Here is a 21,976-nt window from a genome sequence, read left to right as displayed (position 1 = left end):
AAAAATATGTCTAAACTCTGTCACATATTGATGAGAATGTTGTTGAACCCTTCTTTAATTAATTTGAAAAATTAGCTAGGCAGATGGAGTGGTCCGAGGATTTATGAGTAATGCTAGTTCAGTCTAAACTGGTAGGCAGAGCTAGTGAGGTGTTTGCTGCACTGTTAGATGTGGGGGTCAAGAGATTGTGAAGAGGTTAAACAGGCTATTTTAAGTGCTTATGAATTAGAACCAGAAGCATATAGACAGTGGTTCAGAAACACAAAGAAGGAACTAGGTCAGACTTATGTTGAGTTCAAAAGAATTAAACATAGTCATTTTGATTGATGGGTGCTTGCTTTGAAAATTAATAGGACATTTGAGGCTCTAAGAGAGATTATTCTGCTGGAGGAGTTTAAAAACTCACTTCCAAAGATGGTCAGAATTAATGTGGAGCAATGGAAACTTCAGGAAGTGGGAAGGGCAGCAGAATTAGTAGATTCTGCTAATCTATGCACTTGTTGGTGCATAAGACAAGCTTCTGGCCAGAATTTCATCCTGTCAGGGATAGAAGTTGGAAGAAGGTGATATCCTGCACTACAAAACCAAGAGTAGAGAGCACTGGTAAGAATTTATCACAGGATGGAAAAGAAGCCCAAGAGGGTGGAAAGGAGGTGAAGGGCCTCAGGTGTTCACTGTAATGGAGTGGGACACAGAAAATTATAGAGCTGGTAGTTTCAGAAGGGCACTGGGAAAAGTTGTTTTCACTGCTAGAAGATGGGACATATAAAGACACTGTGCTGGCCATTAAAGAAAGGCACTGTGGGAAATGATGTGGCAAAAGAAGCTAAGCCAGTGGCATTAGTGAAGGTAGTAAAGGAGACCCCAAGAAGAGATGAGGAGCTGCAGGACAGTGCACAGCCTAGGCAGGGTCTGAATGTGGAGTTAGTACCAGATCTCTACAAAGAATTTGCCTCTGTGGGTAAAGTTTACTCAAAAAGAACGGGGAAAAGGACAAGAGTTATAATTTTGAGAGATACAGGATCTAACTAGTTGTTGAGAGTAAGGAATGAGGCGTTATGCACACTTTCTGATCTGTCACCTGAGAGTGTGGTAATTTGTTGGATAGATGGACAGCAATTTAGCATTCCCCTGTGTAAGATCAGGTTGGAGTGCCAACTTAAGACAGGGGAACTTACAGTGGGAGTGATTGACAGGATGTCAGTTCCAGGAATACAATTTGTTCTTGGGATGTCTTGAAACGCATAAAAGTGGATAAATCCCCAGGAACTGGTCAGATGTACCCTAGAACTCTATGGAAAGCTAGGAAACTGATTGCTGGGCCCCTTACTTTGATATTTGTATCATTGATAGTCACAGGTGAGGTGCCGGAAGACTGAAGATTGGCTAATGTGGTGCCACTGTTTAAGAAAGGTGGTAAGGACAAGCCAGGGAACTATAGACCAGTGCGCCTGACGTCAGTGATGGGCAGGTTGTTGGAGGGAATACATGTACATGTATTTGGAAAGGCAAGGACTGATTAGGGATAGTCAGCATGGCTTTGTGCGTAGGAAATCATGTCTCACAAACTTGATTGAGTTGTTTCAAGAAGCAACAAAGAGGATTGATGAGGGCAGAGTGGTGGAGGTGATCTATATGGACTGGTTGCCCATGGGAGACTGGTTAGCAAGGTTAGATCTCATGGAATATAGAGAGAACTAGCCATTTGGATATAGAAATGACTCAAAGGTAGAAGACTGAGGGTGGTGGTGAAGGGTTGTTTTTCAGACTAGAGGCCTGTGACCAGTGGAGTGTCACAAGGATCAGTGCTGGGTCCATTACATTTTATCATGTATATAAATGATTTGGATGTGAGTACAAGAAGTACAGTTAGTAATTTTGCAGGTGACACCAAAATTGGACGTGTAATGGAGAACAAAGAAGGTTACCTCAGATTTTGATTAGATGGGCCAATGGGCTGAGAAGTGGCAGATGGAGTTTAATTTAGATAAATGCGAGGTGCTTCATTTTGGGAAAGCAAATCTTAGCAGGACTTATACACTTAATAGTAAGGTCCTAGGGAGTGTTGCTGAACAAAGAGACCTTGGAGTGCAGGGTCATAGCTCCTTGAAAGAGGAGTCGCAGGTCGATAGGATAGTGAAGAAGGCATTTGTTATGCTTTCCTTTATTGGTCAGAGTAGTGAGTACAGGAGTTGGGAGGTCATGTTGTGGCTGTATAGGACATTGGTTGGGCCACTATTGGAATATTGTATGCAATTCTGGTCACCTTCCTATCGGAAAAATGTTGTGAAACTTGAAAGGGTTCAGAAATGATTTACAAGGATGTTGCCAGGGTTGGAGGATTTGAGCTATAGGGAGAGGTTGAATAGGCTAGGGCATTTTTCCCTGGAGTGTCAGCGACTGAAGAGTGACCTGATAGAGGTTTGCAAAATCATAAGGGGAATGGATAGGATAAATAGACAAAGTCTTTTCCCTGGGGTGGAGGAGTCCAGAACTGGAGGGCATAGTTTTAGTGTGAAAGGGGAAAGTTATAAAAGGGACCTAAGGGGCAACTCTTTCATGCTGAAGGTGGAACTTGTATGGAATGAGCTGCCAGAGGAAGTGGTGGAGGCTGGTATAATTGCAACATTTAAAAATCATCTGGATGGGTATATGAATAAGAGGGATTTGGAGGGATATGGGCCAGGTGCTGGCAGGTGGGACTAGATTGGTTTGAGATATCTGGTCGGCATGGATGAGTTGGACCAAAGGGTCTGTTTCCATGCTGTACATCTCTATAACTTTATGAATGATATGGCAGGATCCAAGGTGGGAGTGACAAACCTTGTTGTGGAGAAGCCCAAGGAAGACCTAAAAACTGAGGAGTTAAAACAGAAATACCCTGGTATTCTCCCAAACTGTATGGGATACAGATCCCACTATCATAAATCACTGCACAAAGCCAAAAGTAAAGAGAAAAATGAAGGAGTTGCGGTTCACTTAGCAGATACCTTATTTGACGTAATGGTGCAGGAAAAACCTCAACAGGCAGAGGATCAGACAGATGTGTTTGTTCTAGAAAGGCTAAGAGACTTGTAACAGCAAGACAAGACAATAAAAGATATATATGCGGGTGCGTATTCCGAAAAGGAGGCAGAGAATATTCCAGAGGGTTATTATCTGAAAGATAGAATCCGAAGACCAAAATGGAGACCACGGTAGGTTAGTGCAGAGGAGAAATGGGCCGAAATGCACCAGATTGTGTTGCTGGGAGCATACAAACAGGTAGTGTTACGGATAGCACATGAACAACCAGTAGGAGATCATCTTGGGGTACAAAAGACTCAGGCTAACGTACAAAAACATTTTTATTGGCCTGGAATGCACAAGGATGTGGTTAACATTTGCCGTTCGTGTCATACATGCCAAGTGGTAGGTAAAACACAGGCAGTAATTAAACCAGCACCTTCATTGCTGATTCACACATTTGAAGAACCTTTACTAGGTTATAATTGATTGTATAGATCCCTTCCTGAGAACTAAAAGTGGTAACCAGTACAAGTAAACCATAATGGATGTGTCTACCTGATTTCTGGAGGCAATTCCATTATGGAGTATCAAAGCAAAAAGGTAGTAGAGGAGTTAGTAGTTGTCTACCCAGAGAGATTCAGTCAGTCTAAGGGTCAAATTTTACTGCTAGGCTGTTTAAGGAGGTTATGGATAGCTTCAGTATACAGCACTTTAAATCCAGAGTGTATCATCCTGAATCCCAGGGAGCTTTAGAAAGGTGGCATCAGACCTTGAAGACCATGTTGAGAGTATACTGTCAGGATTACCCGAATGATTGGGATAATGGTATCCCATTCATATTGTTTGCCATTAGAGATACCCCAAATGAATCTACTCAGTTTACTCCCTTCGAGTTAATATTTGGTCATGAAGTGCAAGGCCCTTTGAAATTAGTTAAAGAGAAATTGACAGGACCAAAGTCAGAGATCTCAAACATTGATTATGTAGCAGAGGTGAGGGAAAGACTAAATCGGGTAGTTGAGTGAGCTAAATAGCACCTAAAGAAAGCATAGTGTAGAATGAAGGTGGCAGATAAAAGCTCTGAGACTCAGATGTTTTCCTGAGGGGATGATGTGTTAGTACTGTATCAGTGACAGGAGATCCCTTCAAAGCCAGGTTTAGCAGTCCCTATCAAATTGAGAAAAAGTTGAGTCAGGTGAACTACTTAGTAAAGATACCATATAGAAAGAAAAGGTATCGAGTGTGTCATGTGAACATTTTGAAAAAGTATTACACTAAAGAAAGAACTGGAGAAACAGGTGTTAGTTACTGCCCCACAGAGTGAGGATTCAAATCCAGATGATATGGAGTTTGATATGCCTCAAAATAGATTTTAAAATGAAGTAGTCCTTGAGGAGTAGTATAGGTTAGCAAGCTATCTTTCTCAGGGGGATAGACTGCAATTGAAAGATTTATTACTGCAGTATAAGGACATATGCAAGAATCAGATGGGGAGGACTAATGCTATTGTATATGAAGTAGGCATAGGGATAACTGCTCCAATAAAGCAACACCCCTATTGGCTTAATTCTTTCAAAGCTAGACACGTTCAGAAGGGAGTGGAGGCCATGCTCGATGAGGATATCATCAAACCAAGCTAAAGTGAGTGGAGTTTGCCGATCATCTTAGCTCCCAAACCAGGCGGGACTCAACAATTCTGCATGAATTATTGGAAGGTAAAAACTGTTACAAAATCAGACTCATGTCCAATTCCTAGATTGGAGGACTGTATTGAGAAAGTTGGACAAACCAGTTACATCACCAAGTTGGACTTAATGCGTGGTTACTGACAGGTATCTTTATCAGAGGTAGCAAAAGAAATTTCTGCGCTTGTAACCCAAAATGGACTATATTAATTCAAAGTGCTGCCCTTTGGAATGAAGAATGCACCCACCACTTTCCAAAGATTCATGAACAGAGTTGTGGCTGGTTAACAAACTATGCAGTCTATTTGGACAATGTAGTAATCTTTAATAAGTCCTGGAAAGATCACATGGTACAGTTGGCAGAGCTCTTTGAATGACTACGAGAAATAAACTGGTGATAAACTTAAATAAAATGGAATTCACAAAAGAAGAGGTGACGTTCTTGGGACATAACATCAGTCATGGAAGATAGACCCCACTGAACGCAAAGGCAAAGGCCATCGAGGAATTTCCATGACCAACCTTGAAGAAAGGTTTGATTCGATTCTTTGGACTCATGGGATTCTATCGGAAGTTTGTTCCAAATTTCCGCAGTGTAGTGGCACCGTTAACTAATTTGTTGAAGAATAACACCAAGTTTCAGTGGACAGAACCATGCCAGGAGGCATTCAGCCATTTGAAATCGATGTTAACCACCAAACCAGTTTTACCTACACCAAACCTTCCAAAACCTTTTAAAGCCGCCATCAATGCTAGTGACATTGGAGTTGGAACTGTCCCACTACAGGGAGATATGGATGGGTTTGAACCGCCAGATGGTTACTTTTTGAAGAAGATCAACATCCATCAGAGGAAATGCTCCACAATCGAAAAAGGAACTATTGAGTTTGGTACTGGTCTTCCAACATCTTAATGTGTATGCCATGAACAATGTGTCAGAGACGGTTGTGTATACTGACCATAATCCGCTTACATACTTAGAATGTTTTAAAGATAAGAATATGAGATTATTTCGTTGGAGTCTTATGTTAAGACTTTTAATTTAAAAATCATGCATGTTACGAGTTGGAAGAATGTAATCACAGATGCGTTATCTTGGATTTAACTGATAAGTTTAGATGAGATTTGTCTTTATTTAATGTTATACATATAGGTGTATGGGAAGATGTTAATGTGAACCTATATTAAAATTATCTGTATGTTAGGGTAATGTGTTTAAAAAGTAGAAAAAAAATGAAGCTATCTTTTCATGATGATGGTTCATTTTTTTCTTAAGGGGGGAGGTGTTATGAAGATTTGGGTGACCTATACCTTTTAAGAGGGTTAAAAGCTAGAAGTGACAGCACTAAGTGTTCTCAATAAGACACAATGTAACACGTGGTCTAGCTACTGGGTAGCTGGTTGCCTGGAAATGATAAAAAACAGATTCAAATTAGGCTAATCAGTTTAAATTATACCCTGGAAAATACCAATTTCCAATCAAGTTTGAACTGATTATATTGACATAATCCGATGGTCTGAGGTTTAAGACCAGGGAAATATTGAACAGTTGGAGGAGAGCTGCCAAGGTACCTTTTCGATCAGTAACCTGTGATGCAGAAAATCCTAAGAAGAAGAAAAGAAGACACAGGAAGATCCAAAGAGAAGAACCGAAAGCTGCCAGGTTTTGAGACAAGAAGTGTTGGTTTGTAAATCTTAATTGGGAGTTTTATTGGACTATTATAGAAGGGAAGGTAAAGGAGTAAGAACTTATACATAGTTGTTAGTTAGTTATTCTCTGTTATACTTTAAGAAATAAAGTTGTTCATTTTTACTTTAAATAGTTCTTGGCCACTTGAAGTTTTACAGATTACTGCTCAGGATAAATCTTTTCTGTGTTGCTGGGTTTAAATTAAGCAGGAGAGTTTACCCCGTGTTATAACATAAGTATCTCATTTTTTTCCTCTCAGGGATAATTGAAGTATTTATTTTTAAGTGCAGTCACAGTTGTAATGTTCAGAAATGCAGCTGATTTTGATTAAAATGGGTTCATAGTTGATGAGCATTAAGCACTATGTGGAAGTATTAAGTTACTGATGAGTTGAAGTTGGCCATTTTCTTGGTGCTCTCAATGGAAACAAGTCCCTTCTAAAATATACTTAATTATGGATCAAGTGAAGTAGTTGAGGTACCCTGCCATTACTGTCTTTGCTAACGTAGTTTGTTGGCTGTGCTATTGCGTCAGATGTTGTTTTCGCTGAGTTGGCTGGAAGGCTGCTTTGCAACGTAGAGTGACGCCAACAGTATGGATCCAATTTCCACACCAGCTAAGGTTACCATGAAAGGTTTGCCTTCTCAACTTCTCCCCTAGCCTGAGGTGTGTGGCAGGTTAAACCACCACCAGTTCCCCCCTCTCTCTCTCCCTTTCTAATGAGAGAGCATCCCTGTGGTCTGACAAGACCTTTTTTTGTGCCAGACCAACCAGTAAAATTCTGGAAATAGCCATTTCCAATGATAATTGAAAAGTTTCCTCAGTTAGTGTCAGGAAAAGCTGGATGGAGCTTTAGCAATTACCGTTGGGCTTTCCAATACAATGTAGTTGCTGTTGAAAAATCTGCACTGCCAGTTGTGTTTTGTTGTATTCCTGATGTTAAGTAAATGTAGATGCAACAATAATGTAAACCCTCACAAGCTACCACACCAAAAGATCCCATGTTTCCAGGCGAGCAAACCATCTCAATATAGCATAATAACTGCTGGCGTTTGGCTAGTTAACTTATGAAATAGCTGATAAACGCAAACTGATTGCTTCTTTTGGGCAATCCCTACCCATCACTCTTCTAACTGCATGTAAGTTGGAAATCACACATATTCCCTTAACAATTAGTATCATATTATTTATTGTTCCATTTGTTTAAGGTGGACTGATCCACCGATAATAATTTAGGTAGAGTTTGCTATCAGAGATTCATGTAATTTGAAAAATTAATCCCAATCATTCAATATTCATTCCATGGAATGCATATCAAGGGAAACTTAATGAACAATTCACCAAACTCCAAGTTATAAAATGCTAAGAATGTGGGAAGTGTTACATTGAACATTTTACAAACTATTAACTCATATTTTAGATTTCTTGTATAAATTTCAAGATTCTTAGTTGAGAAAGATGTGTGTCTAGTGTTATGATCCCAGCTGATTCTAATAGTGGACTTGTCAGCTAAGAGAGTTAAACCTGACTTAATAGATGATAAGTTTCGGTTCTACTGATTGTTAATCATGGTGATCAGTGAATGAACATATTCACAAGAGAATTCCAATGTACATCAACCCAAGAACATGAACGGTTATTACACAAAAAAGGAAAAAATATGAATTATCTCACACTATAAAATTTCAACTTATTTACTCTCAAAAAGAACCTTATAGAAACTCAATTATGAATGCAGTGTTACCCTTTCTCCATTTTAAATCCCTTGATCAGTCAGCAAAACTGTGATTGGTTTCTGGAACTTGCTTCTTACTCATTTCTAAGTCACTCAGAGCGTCTTTTACTCTGCCCAGGTTTATACCAAAAAAACATTGCTGCTCCTCTAATTGTTTTCCCTTTGAATGATCTGCTTCATTTTGAAAGAAAAACAATGCACTGCCTTGCTAAAATTTTCCATTTCAACTGGCTCTGTCTCTATCTCCCTCTGTCATACGGCACCCTGTTGCTAAGCTATAGGCGATATTTTTGTTGTTGCTAACGCAGTGAAATATTCAGTTCCAGGGTTTTAAGATCTTCATTCTAATGCATGTAAACAAACAGACAACCCATCACCACTCTCAGAAATCAAAAATAAAACTAAACCAATTTCCTTTCCGTCTTAACATACACAATAAAGAAATGCAAATAAAACTTAAAGCTATACTTTTTTTTTCAATTTTGAAACCGAGTTTCCAAACATTGATAACAGTAATAAGTCATGAATTTTGACACATTAATGAAAAACAGAGATTTGTTCTTACCAAGTGCTTCCCTGACTCCCAAGATTTTGATCCATAACTGAGTGAAGTGTAGCTTGATTTGGATAGACCATCTATGTGCGATGAAGTCTCCTTGAAATGAAAATAAATAATGAATACTAAATGAACTTAATTGCCTAATGTAATTAAAACTAAAAGCATTCTGGTTCAGCAACTCATACTTTTTCTGAGGAATAATAACAAATTTACTCCATGAACATGTGGTTGGCTTCCTCACTACAAATTTCTGTTACATCTTTTGATTCACAGGCTCCTCTGCAATTATTAGTTCATTGCTTTTAAAATGTCTATTCTCTTATCTAAAAAAAAATTCTTGATACTTGGGCACCACAGAGCCTTAGCACTGCTGCCTCACAGCACGAGGGGTCCAGGTTTGATTTCATCCTTGGGCTTCTGTCTGTGTGGAGTTTATATGTTCTCCCAATATCCATATGGGTTTCTGTGTGCTCTAGTTTCCTCCTACATTCCAAACTTGTGCATATTAAGTTGATTAGCCAAGCTAAATTGCTGCACGGTATGCAGGATGTGCAGGTTATGTTGATTAGCCATGGTAAATGCAGGGTTATGAGGATAGGGTGGAAGGCTGGGTCTGGGTATATGCTCCTCGGATTATTGATGCAGACTCAATGGATCAAATGGCCTCTTTCTGCACTGTGGGAATTCTGTGATCAGTACCTTCATAATGCATGAATACACTGACCTGTGTTTGATTGAACCTAACTTGCAGGAAACAGTATGTTGTGTCTTACAAAAACATCTCCAACTAGCAAAACTCTCCCAATTCTTCATAACATTGCACCAAAGACTACATTTGTCTTTCCCCTCACTGCCTCTGGCATCATCTCCCGGAAGCCCCCTACCTTGTTCCATCAGCTCTTATTCAACTTTCATTCTCTGCTGTACTCCCAAAACCCAAGTAGAACTCCTTTACATAACATTCTCCCACCAATCTCTTGACAGCTTCTGCATTAAGCAACTTATCATCTGCCGTGATTTCAATCTCCTTCTCAAGTTAACTGACCCTAAATTTCAGTCAGCTTATCCCCTCTCAGCCTGTTCCACTTTCAACTACAAATGCAAACTCTTTCTTTCCATGTGTCTGTCACCACCACTGCCTCCTGATGAAGGGCTTTTGCCTGAAATGTCGATTTTACTGCTCCTCAGATGCTGCCTGAACTGCTGTGCTCTTCCAGCACCACTAATCCAGAAGCTGGTTTCCAGCATCTGCAGTCATTGTTTTTACCACCACAGCCTCACACATTTGGTTTTTCCCACCAGCTGATGTTATCTTTCCTGAAGGCTATCAAATCCTCTATGTTAAATTATCAAGAGAAGCAGTTTCCTTTGGTGTAGTTAAAAGTGAATGTGCATGAAAACATGTTTAACATATTGAAACGATCAAGCTCATTGAAACTGTCAAAAGAATCTATAAAAACAGAGCTATCAAGCTTTAAAGCTGGAGAAAGTGAAAGGTGGTGAATTTGAAATTTTCAAATATTTGAAAAAAGTCTGTCTGCCATGTTAACAAAGCGAATGCTTGCTCTTAAATCTATCTGTTGACATAAACCTTAAGGCTTTTATTTCATAATTAGAGTTACATGCCTGATTTCACAACCTTTCATTATCACAGTGTGCGGTTTGTCATTTCATTATCTGCTTGAAAGCTCTGAGTAGTAGTAAATCTTTTGAACTGATATAGAACATAGAACATGAAAAGTTACAGCGCCTTACAGGCCCTTCGGCACTCAATGTTGCATCAACTGTGAAACCAATCTGAAGCCCATCTAACCTACACTATTCCATTTTCATGCATATGTCTATCCAATGACCATTTAAATGCCCTTAAAGTTGACGAGTCTGCTACTGTTGCAGGCAGGCTGTTCCATGCTCCTACTGCTCTCTGAGTAAAAAAACTACCTCTGACATCTGTCCTATATCCATCACCCCTCAATTTAACACTATGCCCCACGTGCTGGTTATCACCATCCAAAAGGGTTTCACTGTCTACCCTATCTAACCCTCTGATTATCTTATATGTCTCAATTAAGTCACCTCTCAACCTTCTTCTCTCTAACGAAAACAGCCTTTTCTCATAAGATCTTCCTCCACACCAGGCAACATCCTAGTAAATCTCCTCTGAACCCTTTCCAAAACTTCCACATCCTTTCTATAATGCGGTGTCTATAACTGTACGCAATACTCCAAGAGTGGCTGCACAGACTTTTGTACAGCTGCAGCATGACCTCATGGTTCCGAAACTCAATCCTCCTACCAATAAAAGTTAACACACCGTATGCCTTCTTAACAGCCCTATCAATGTGGGTGGCAACTTTCAGGGATCTATGTATCTGGAGATTTCTCTGTTCATCTACACTACCAAGGATCTTACCACTAACCCAGTACTCTACATTCTTGTTACTCCTTCCAAAGTGTATCACCTCATACTTTTCCACATTAAACTGCATTTGCCACCTCTCAGCCTAGCTCTGCAGCTTATCTATGTCCCTCTGTAACCTATAGCATCCTTTGGCACCTTGCACAACTCTACCAACCTTAGTGTCATCTGAAAATTTACTATCCCATCCTTCTATAGCCTCATCCAGCCATTTATATAGATGATGAACAGCAGTGGCCCCTAAATAGATCCTTGCAGTACACCACTAGTAACTTAACTCCAGTATGAACATTTCCCATCAACAACCACTCTCTGTCATCTTTCAGCCAGTCAATTTCTTATCCAAACAGTAAACCACCCTCAATCCCATATCCACATATTTTGTGCATTGATAGGTAGGACAGTTTATGAGGATGGTGCTGAGCTGGAAGTTTGGAACTGGGGTAAGGTAGGGGGAGGGGAAATGAGGTAACTGGTGAAGTCAACATTGATGCCCTGTGTTTGAAGGGTTCCGAAGATGAGGCGTTCTTCCTCCAGGTGTCGGGTGGTGAAGGAATGGTGGTGAAGGTAGCCCAGAACCTGCATGTCCTCGGCAGAGAAGCTTCTTGTTTCTTGCTTCTCAACCCTGCTCCCTCTCTGCCAAGAGGCAGATACAATCTATTCTTACCAAATATTGCTGGCTACTCAAAGAATTCATGTCATGTCCTTGATGTGCATTAAGTGGGCCCCATGTCCCAACTCCATATCACAAACCATTCTGTATCAAAAAGAGAAATGAATAATTCTAAATAAATTCAACAGCAAGATGAGATGTCTTTTCAGTATGATGCTAAATCCAAATATACCGCATAAACTGCTTTACCCTCATCCATCTGTTTGGTCACCTTCTCAAAGAATTCAGTAAGGTTTGTAAGGCATAACCTACCCTTCACAAAACCGTGTTGACTATCCTTAATCAACTTATTCTTCTCTCGGTGATTATAAATCCTATGTATTATAACCCTTTCCAATACTTTACCCAAAACCAAAGTAAGGCTCACTGGTCTATATTTACCAGGGTCAAGATTAAAATGGTGCTGTAAAAGTACAGCAGGATAGGCAGCATCTGAGGAGCAGGCAGGAGACCTTCATCAGGAATGAGGCTGGAAGACTCGGGGTGGAGAGATAAATGGGAGGGGGTGGGGCTGGGGAGAAGGTAGTTGAGAGTGCAAAAGGTGGATGGAGGAAGGGGTAAAAGTGATAGGTCAGAGAGGAGAGTGGAGTGGATGGGTGGGAAGGAAGATTGACAGATGGGACAGTTTATGAGAATAGTGCTGAGCTGGAAGTTTGGAACTGGGGTAAGGTGGGGGGAGTGAAAATGAGGTAACTGGTGAAGTCAACATTATGCCCTGGGTTTGAAGGGTTCCGAAGTGGAAGATGAGGCGTTCTTCCTCAAGGTGTCAGGTGGTGAAGGAATGGTGATGGAGGTAGCCCAGAACCTGCATGTCCTCGGCAGAGAAGCTTCTTGTTTCTTGCTTCTGAACCCCGCTCCCTCTCTGCCGAGAGGCAGATACAATCTATTCTTACCAAATAATGCTGGCTACCCGGGGCATTCATGTCATGTCCTTGATGTGCATTAAATGGGCCCCATGTTCCAACTCCGTAGAGCAAACCATTCTGGAACAAAAAGAGAAATGAATAATCCTGAATAAATTCAACAGCAAGATGAGATGTCTTTTCAGTATGATGCAAATTTGCACCCTATATGACTATCAATACATGTGATCAAAAAATGTAGTACCAAAAATTCAGGTAGAGCTCCTTGACTCAATATCCTCCCAAGTGGACCAATGCAAACCCCTAGCAATACCACTGGTCAAATCCTTGATGTATTGACTGTGCTTGTGGTATCCCTTCAAATATGACATCACTGACTAGAATACCATGAAATCTTAAAAATGTTCTGAACTGAATTTGAAGTAAAAATTGAACTAAACTATTCTGATGATGTGGACGTCAATATATACAAAACAATAAGATCAAATTTATGTTGGCTTGACCTTGTGACCCTGTGGTTAAAAAAAATCATCTTTAAGTATTTGTTCTAAATTGTTAAAAGTGCAGAATGGTGAACTAAATATATCTACATCTAAAAATACATTTTCATGCAGTAGAAATCTCTCTGTACATAAAGGTCATTTCTGGAATCTTCAGAGCTTTTGCTATTATGAGTGGAAACATCACACTGGTCACTGTATAGAACTATTAGCTTGTGAAATATCAAATATTGTCTTTTTAGATTATTTACAGTGTGGAAACAGGCCCTTCGGCCCAACAAGTCCACACCGACCCGCCGAAGCGCAACCCACCTATACCCCTACATTTACCCCACTACGGGCAATTTAGCATGGCCAATTCACCTGACCCGTACATCTTTGGACTGTGGGAGGAAACCAGAGCACCCGGAGGAAACCCACGCAGACACGGGGAGAATGTGCAAACTCCACACAGTCAGTCGCCTGAGTCGGGAATTGAACCCAGGTCTCTGGCGCTGTGAGGCAGCAGTGCTAACCACTGTGCCACCGTGCCGCCCCATAAAGTGCCGTCTTCATAAAGTTCTACCAGACATTATGGTATCCTGTTAGAGATGTCTGGCCAAATGGAGCTGGCTGGATTTGAACAGGCAACTGTGATAAAATGGCTAGCTCTCAGGTACTATATATATCTGCACCACATTTGTCTGACCTCATCTGATAAAATACAATCAACTCATTTGATACTGTTATTTCACTCAAAGCATGAGAGGCTGGGCAGAGCCTGGAAGTTGTAGATGGTACTACGAGAGAGAAACACTTTTCAAAAGATGGCTGACAAGAACTGACTGTTAGAAGGCGAGGAAAATCGGAGACAAGAGCAATAGTGTGAATGCCATATTTTAAATTCTTTACATGGGCCTCCTTTGAAGCTACCTTTCAAAATTTTATTTCCATGATTGGAGAGCTGATCACTTGACCAATCACACCGGCAGGCAACTCTCACTATCAAGGTCATTATCTAACACAATTATAAAAACGTTAAACTAAGTACACCTTTTGGACTTTCTGTAATATTGCATTTGTTATGCTTTTACCACAGTTTTTAATTTTCTTTCATATGACTCCAGTGTTTTTGCCTGAAGGTGCCTTAACCAGAAAATCACATAGGTAAATCAACTCTCTTTCTATGAAGAAGTGCATTTTTATATCATCCTCAACTGTGAAAATATCAAGTTATTATACATTCATTACTTGAGATAAAAGTGTTTAACCTTCTCTATTCTACTTTGTAACAGATAATTAGAATAAGCATCTGTCATTCACTCTCCTTCAAAATTAATGAATCCAAGTAGTTCTACCTTTTTGCATAACATAGTGCTCTGATGCTGGGGAGAAGTTTCAACTCTACCCATCCAAGAGAATTTATAAGCAAAGTGTCAGTTAAAAGGGACCAATTCAATTATTGAATATTGCATGGATTTTATTGTTACTAAAATAAGCAAAAACAGAAATTGCTTGAGCAACTCAGAAGGTTGGGCAGCGTTTGCAGAGAGAAAACAGAGTTATCATTTCAGAACATTTCTGTTTGTGGAGGCAGGAACATTGTATATGTATAAATCAAAAACCTTGAAATAGTTTTAAATGTGTCCTTTTAAATGTGATCAGAGTGGAATGTCCATCACGACCACCTCAATCAGTGAAAAAAAAACATTGAGGAATTGAGACTAAAAAGATGAGTTTCTAATGTTCTTTCTGGTGTCAGGAAACCAGGAGTGCTCCTTCAGGCTCTGAAAGGGACTGATTTGGAAAAGTTTCTGCCCCTAGTGTCTCTGATTCACCTTCACCATTAACTTAAAATATTCCAGCAATCCCCCTTCCTTTATACTTGCTTTTCAGCTGACAGGTTGCCTTTATCTGCTTGTAACAGGCAAGTGGTTAGTGACTACAATTGGACTGGGTGCTAAAATAACCCAGGCCTCAAACTGATGTTGTCAGGGAAAGGCTGATACCATTCTATAAGGACTGTCATCCAGTTAAAGCTTCCTCAGAAATTAGTCCTCATTAATGATATGTCCAAGTCTTGAATATCTCCCATGTGCCTCAGTAACTTAACATAAATTAGGTCTTCAAGGCTTCTCCTTACCAGAGTACTATATACAGCTTTGTCTTGATAACATCAGAGACATACTTTACTAATTTGGAAACTGCAACTCGGGATTTTCATTCTTTGACTGCAAGTTTACACTGCAGCACAAGACAATCTTGTGTAGACAAATTCCCCCTTTTATTATGATTCCAGCTACTACTGCAGGGTAAGACATAGCTCAGAATGAAACCTGACTTGATAGATCACATTTATTTTTAATTTAGCTGGCAAAGTTTTACTGAAACATAGGCAAATAAGGCTGCATGTTTGGTTTTAACAACAAAACAGAAGTTTACTACGCAAAAGAAATTACCAAAACAAACTAACCTATCTAAACATAACTGTTTGAATGATTTCAAAACACTGCAAAACATAATCCCTTCTACTTCCCAACATCATTTTATGATTAATTCAAACTCCCCAAAAAATTTCTTTCCCTGTACTTTGACTTAACTGCTTCTTGTCAGTTCCTGTCCCATAAGTTTCAAAGTCTTTCCTTTCAATACTCAGTGTGGAAATCTTAGCGATTCTCAGTTTTGAATAATCAATGCATGTTTCCAGACAAACATTAATGGTCTGAACAATTTCCTTTTTTAGTAGAAGAGATTATAATAACATCCGACTTCAATCAGGTCGCCTCCAAACTGAACCCAAAGCCTTTTGAACTAACTAATTTTTAAACCACATGACAAAAATAGACAAACATCTATAAGTCACTAATTTGAAACCCAAACTCTGAAGAAAATTAACATAAATAAATCAGATATCTTCCATCACATTTTTCTTAAATTCAGTTTATTAAATCTGTGCCACATTGTTCCTTCTAATGTATAATTACATTATTTGTATTGAATTTAATCTGTTATGGTTCAGCCAAATACTCTCTAGATCCCAATATTTATAAGGTTGCCTCTTCTGAACCTAACCATCTTGTCACCCCTAACCCACTTTTCACCACTATCGCCAAGTTGCAAGTAAATATATTTTGAATATCTTCTTTACAGAAAACTGGAAAAGCAGACTTTTTTTGCAACTCTGAAATATTTCAAATATTTGGAATATGTTTGTCATTATTTCAGGACGTCAGAGGAAATATTTATAAATATATTTGTAAGTTCCCTATCACAATCAAAACAACTCTTGCCTAAATTTGATACAGAAATTTGATCTTGTTCTTCCTGATTTTATAAAATTATAAAATTCTAAGGACACAATGTATCTAAATGAGGGATTAATCTATATTTAACTTAAGTTGCAATGGAAGTACTTACATTTTCTCTGTATCCAACCTGAGCACTACTTTGCATATTAGATTTGACTGATGTTATCCTTCTTGCCCCCAAACCAGCATTGGTGGAAACTAATTGATTTGAATTATCAATTGGACTTTTCTGTAATAGAAAATAACAAGCACATTATTTCAAGTAAGCTGTAAGTGCACAGCCTGCATAAATTAGTACATAATGTAATTCAGTGAACTGCCATTGACTTGAGTCACAAAGATGAATATGAATTATTAATCAGTTCCATTGACTGGTTTAATACCTTTGATGTTTGTTGAAGAAAAGAGCTTTAACCAAGCCTGGATAATGCCCCTCAAATGACTGCTGACTGCAAGCTAGCCAAACTCAACAAGACAAGGAAACCCAATTAGCTTTAAGAAAATTAGTCTGAATTTTCCAATATTTTCACGGAGTCAATTTTTTTTAGAGTTTCATGGACAATTTCCCACCAGAAACCCAGGTTTTTTTTCATGGATTTCTCCACTGTGCACCTAATTAATTAAGTATCACACTTCCATAATGCTGTTTTTATACAAACTTGTGTTCAGTGGAGGCAGAAGTGCTCCCTACTGTATAGACCTTACAGCAGTCATACCAAAAGGAGCCATATTTCAACTTGAACAGAGAACCATTTCAAATGCTGCAAGCCCAGAAGTGTCTTTAGCGTCTTGCTGTCCAATTGTAAATGGCATGGTTGACAGAGTCAAGTTGGACTTCATTTCATTGTCAAGAATCTGGAGGTGCTGGTGGTTAGGGTGACAGGCATGACAGCTGTCCTCTTTCCTCAGGGCTTCCAGAGGATGCCACAATATCAGGCACTGCCAGCCTGGCCATAAATAGCCACCTGGAACAGTGCAGGGCCCATATCTGGAGGGAATCATAACATTGCCATAATAAAGATATAAGAAAGGTAACACTTGTGTGTTACCAACTTCTCTCACTGCTAAATCACACTCAATCTAACTTTGCAACCACTTTCCCCCCACGTCTCATGGTCTGTCACTCTCACTGTTGCAAGCAGCATCTTCCTTTGATGACTTTCACTTACCCCTCTTCCAGAATGCTAAGATCTCTTGCCCACTACAATCCTACTCACTCACTCAGGGCACCTCACCACATCTTCTCCAACCGCACTAATACTAATAGTTGTGCCAGCGTTGGGGTAATGTCTCTGGAAAAGTAATCCAGAACCCCAGGCTAATGGTCTGGAAACATGGATTCAAATTCTACTGTGGCAAATGCTGAATGTGAAGTTAATAATCTCTAAAATTAAAGGCTAGTCTAATGTTGACCAGGTAACCATTGTCAATTGTCATAGAAACTCTTCTTGTTCACTAATGAGCTTATGGAATGGAAATCTGCCACTCATTCATGGACTGGCCCACTTTTGACTCTACAGTGATGTGATTGTCTTTTAATAGCCCTCGGGGCAATTATGGGTGGACAAGAAATGCTGGCCTGGACAGTGTAAGCTATGAACAAATATAGAAAGAAATCCCTCCAATTTATTTCATTGTAGGCAAAAATGGCGAAACACTCTATGAGTCACATTACAGGGTGACTGATATTTCTCTCTTTAGCTCCTAAGGTGGGGAATCTTTAGCTGATGAGAGAGGGTGGAGACCATACATACAGAGATATTGAGACTTCAACTTTCTAACAACCAAGTTCCCATCACAGTGATATGGTTGTGCTGCTCTGCTATCATCATTACCGTGAACACACATTTGGTGTGCTCAAGCATCTACCCCTAATGTCCAACTCACTCCCTCTCTTGTCTTCTATAGGCACCAGAGGCATCCAAATAGACTTCTCCAGCAAAACACTGGTCCTCAGATCATCAGCTCCTGCGCTGATAAACAAGCAAAAGATCTTTCAGGTGAAGCACTGACAAGGCTGTCGCCTATCCTCAATCTGTGGGTACTTTCCCTTTATTAGGCACAGGAGTGCACATTCTCACCACCACCTCATTGACACATCTCCACAGCTGGCTGAGAAAGGAATGCCAAGTTGGTCAGGACTCAGAGGACTGCAGAGACCAGGCATGAGATAACTCCATGGTTTCAACCATTAACCACTTTGTCATGATGTTCAGACAGACACAGCTGCAAAGACAGGCAGAGATCAAAGTTTGGAGGATGATATCATCAGTATCAGCACCATGCTAGTTTTAGCAATGTATGCATCTGGCTGCTCCATAGACAGGTTGGTGCTTGCCATGGTGACCCACGTTCAACAGAATGCCCATTGGCTGCTGGAGAAGCATTCGGATCTGACTCCATTTCTCTAGGACATTGATGTTCAGTTCAATGGCAAAGTGACAAGAGAGAGACGAAGGACCTTAATCTCATTCCAAGTGCTCTTTTCTCTTAAGGAGAGAGTGCTATGCCAGTAAGCACACAAACAGAGGAGAAATCATATACATGCCACCAAGAAACTCTATCTCAGGATACTCAAGAGGTTTTGGGCCCCATTATTTCACTCTGCCTATGATCATTACTCCTATGGCTTATGGAAGATCCAACTGAAGAGGGTGAGGCTGCATGTTTGGGCCCTCAAGCTTCAAATGCACCCAGGTAATCTACTCAAAGCTTCAGGACTAACAGGCTCCATCTGTCACAGTTGCAAACCCCAGGACTACACCTGGGCATAACAGGTGGGCAAAGAAAAGAAAAGCATAGAGATAGCATAAGTGACACTTTGTTATAAATCGAATATTATATTTGTACATACATTTTTAATTTTAAATCATCACCTGTCCGATTGCCTGCTAGTTTAGTTGCAGCTTCAAGAAGAGAGGTAACCCATCCTCAATGGCACATAACAGAAGAACTCTGTCTGACGGAGTGATGTTCTTTCACTGACATCCATTGTAATTGTTGAGAGTGGCAGCATCAGATGTTGTTATTTGTTAGCATTAATCTTTATTACACCACAGGAAAACAGAAGGGGACAAAAAAGCCTAAAAAAACTGCATTTGTATCTTTGGAATAAACAAGAACTACCTGCCTTTCCATGCAGCTACAGATTTACACTCATTGAATGTTGACTTCCCACCACTCCGCTCTATTGGGAACAACTGTCAATTCAATCGTGCCTGGCTGATTGAGCCTGATGCTAAACTACTCTATCAGCTATAGGTGACACTTCTCCCATTCATTGTTCTCATTTTCCTCCTTGGAAGATTGCTTCAACTCTCCTAGCACTTCAGTATCCATCATTTTCTCACAGAAGATTTTTTTAAGTTGCACTGAATATCATAATTTATCAAGAATTATTGGCATTTAGGTCCACCAGCTTTTCAGACATAATGATGTTAATGTACATTCACAACTAATTCTGGCTTGAACCTTTTTGAAGGTTCATCAATAGTTTTTACAGAAGTATTGTCAACCTGAGATCAAAGATGTAACTGTGCACTTGCTGTCCAGTCACAGTGGTCATTTTTAATAGTAGCAACCTAGTTCCTGCTTTGGGAACATACACTCTGTTAGAAGTAAAAGAAACCTCAAGTATTATAACAATCACTCTGGGAAAAGGATGGATTGCAGTTAAAAATGACTGTCTCTGGAAAAACAACCAGTTTGCATGAGCCACAGCATAATTGGGATGTCAAGTTTATTGACAAAGCATAGAATTGTTTTTCTCTTATGGACTTAAACATTTTCCCAACTCCATCTCCCCTCCGATAACATGCATGTACGTTTTTAATAATTAAACTAAGTCCTTATTTTTGTTAATTTAAGAGAACTGATTGGCAGATTTCTTAATTTAGCTTTACATACTGTCAAGAACATATGGAATTAAAAATACACATCTTTTAAAAATACAACACTCCATTATAGCCAACCTCAGAAGTAGAAATGAGAAAATTATGTACCCCTTCAGACCTTGTTAGCCATATGTAATAACAATGTGCTCATTTTTAATATTTGAAACAAAATATTATATAAAACCAAACATTCTGTGTGGAATATTCATTATCTTAAAGTTAATTATTACGTTCCAGTAAGTGAAAATTATTAATTAACATTTTTAATGACTTATCATTTCTATTTGGCAGAATAAGGGTAATTGGGGAAATTTCTGTTACTATGGAATTTTGGAGCCCAGTTCAGTTACTTACCATCTCTGCATTACCTCCTTCTTCATTGTAGTTGATCAAAGTCCACATAGGCACATTAGAAGGTAAGGAATGTTGAGCCTTCTTGTTTGAAAACTCACAAAATACTAGCAAACACAATCCCACTGCAAAGTTCAAAAGAAGTGAATGAAACGAGTTAATCATTCCCCATTTTAAAAAAGCGCTCAATCTCATTTGATTGTTAAATTATTAGACATCCTTTCATATTTATTTTAAACAATAGAATAACATAGTATGATGACACATTATATTCATACAGCAGCTTTGTTGTAATAATATATCATAATTCTCTTCACAGAAGCATCACAAATCAAATATAATGCCCAGTCAAAGGTATTTTTTAATAGGAGGAAGACATGGTGGAGTGACAGAGAGATTAGAAAGTAAATTCAAGTAGGTAGAGCTTCAGCAGCTCAACACAGCCACCAGCATGGCAATTAAAACCAGGAATGTTCAAGTGGCCAGAATTAAATGAACACAGATATCTCAGAGAGCTCTGAGGCTGGAAAAGCTGACAGAACTAAGGAGGGCAAAGCTGTATAGGGATTCAAAAACAAGGTTTTTAACATAAGGTGATTGAAATATTCTAATATCATAGGTATTAAAATATCACTAATATTTTGTTATGAAAGAAAGGTAATAGCTTCACAGTAGAAACATATATGCAAATATTTGTATATTGACTCCACTACATTAGATTTGAAGATATTAAACATCCAGATATTTGCAAATGGTTGAAAACCTTAAAATAGCACAAACCTTTTTCTACTGCATGTAAATTATTACCACATGAGATTCTAACTTTGTGTGGCAATGTATACTTACAGAGCAAACATAATAATCCAACAAAAAACATTCCAATTGCAGCTCCATTTAAATTAGCTGTTGCAGGCTTTAGATCAGGGCATGTTTTCCCATCTAGACAATGGCATATGCGCAGATTCAAAAAACAGTTCTGGGCAATTCCTTGTCTATCTTGGATTTTGAAAGGCACAGTGTAGTTTCCAATAGGCATTTTCTTTTCCATCACAAGCTGAGCACTGTTATCTGACACAATAAAATATCAAATGACAATAATATTAGCGCACTGGCAAGGTGATAACTTCCAACATCAGTTACTACTCACATCTCCAAGTCGCAAGGAAAAGATTAGATTGTTACTCACATCTTCAAGTCGCAAGGAAAATATTAGATTAGATTCCTTACAGTGTGGAAACAGGTCCTGCGGACCAACAAGTCCACACCGACCATCCGAAGAGTAACCCACCCAGCCAAATTCCCCTACATTTAC

At 39.3% G+C, this 21,976-nt stretch overlaps 1 protein-coding gene across 1 annotated transcript in view; it reads right to left on the bottom strand.

Annotated features, from left to right (window-relative positions):
• The window catches only part of LOC132822655 (cadherin-like protein 26), a 64,368-nt gene that overhangs the window by 10,113 nt on the left and 32,279 nt on the right, over positions 1-21,976 (bottom strand). Inside the window, exons 7-11 of the mRNA XM_060835902.1 lie at positions 21,511-21,732; positions 20,668-20,789; positions 16,530-16,649; positions 12,664-12,753; positions 8,685-8,774 (exon numbers count right to left, since the gene is read on the bottom strand). Of these exons, the coding sequence (XP_060691885.1) occupies positions 8,685-8,774; positions 12,664-12,753; positions 16,530-16,649; positions 20,668-20,789; positions 21,511-21,732 (644 nt within the window). The remainder of the gene's footprint in view (positions 1-8,684; positions 8,775-12,663; positions 12,754-16,529; positions 16,650-20,667; positions 20,790-21,510; positions 21,733-21,976) is intronic.

The sequence above is a fragment of the Hemiscyllium ocellatum genome, chromosome 15 (genome assembly GCF_020745735.1).
Source record: "Hemiscyllium ocellatum isolate sHemOce1 chromosome 15, sHemOce1.pat.X.cur, whole genome shotgun sequence".
NCBI classification, from domain to species: domain Eukaryota; kingdom Metazoa; phylum Chordata; class Chondrichthyes; order Orectolobiformes; family Hemiscylliidae; genus Hemiscyllium; species Hemiscyllium ocellatum.
This window is presented reverse-complemented; position numbering and strand designations above follow the sequence as displayed.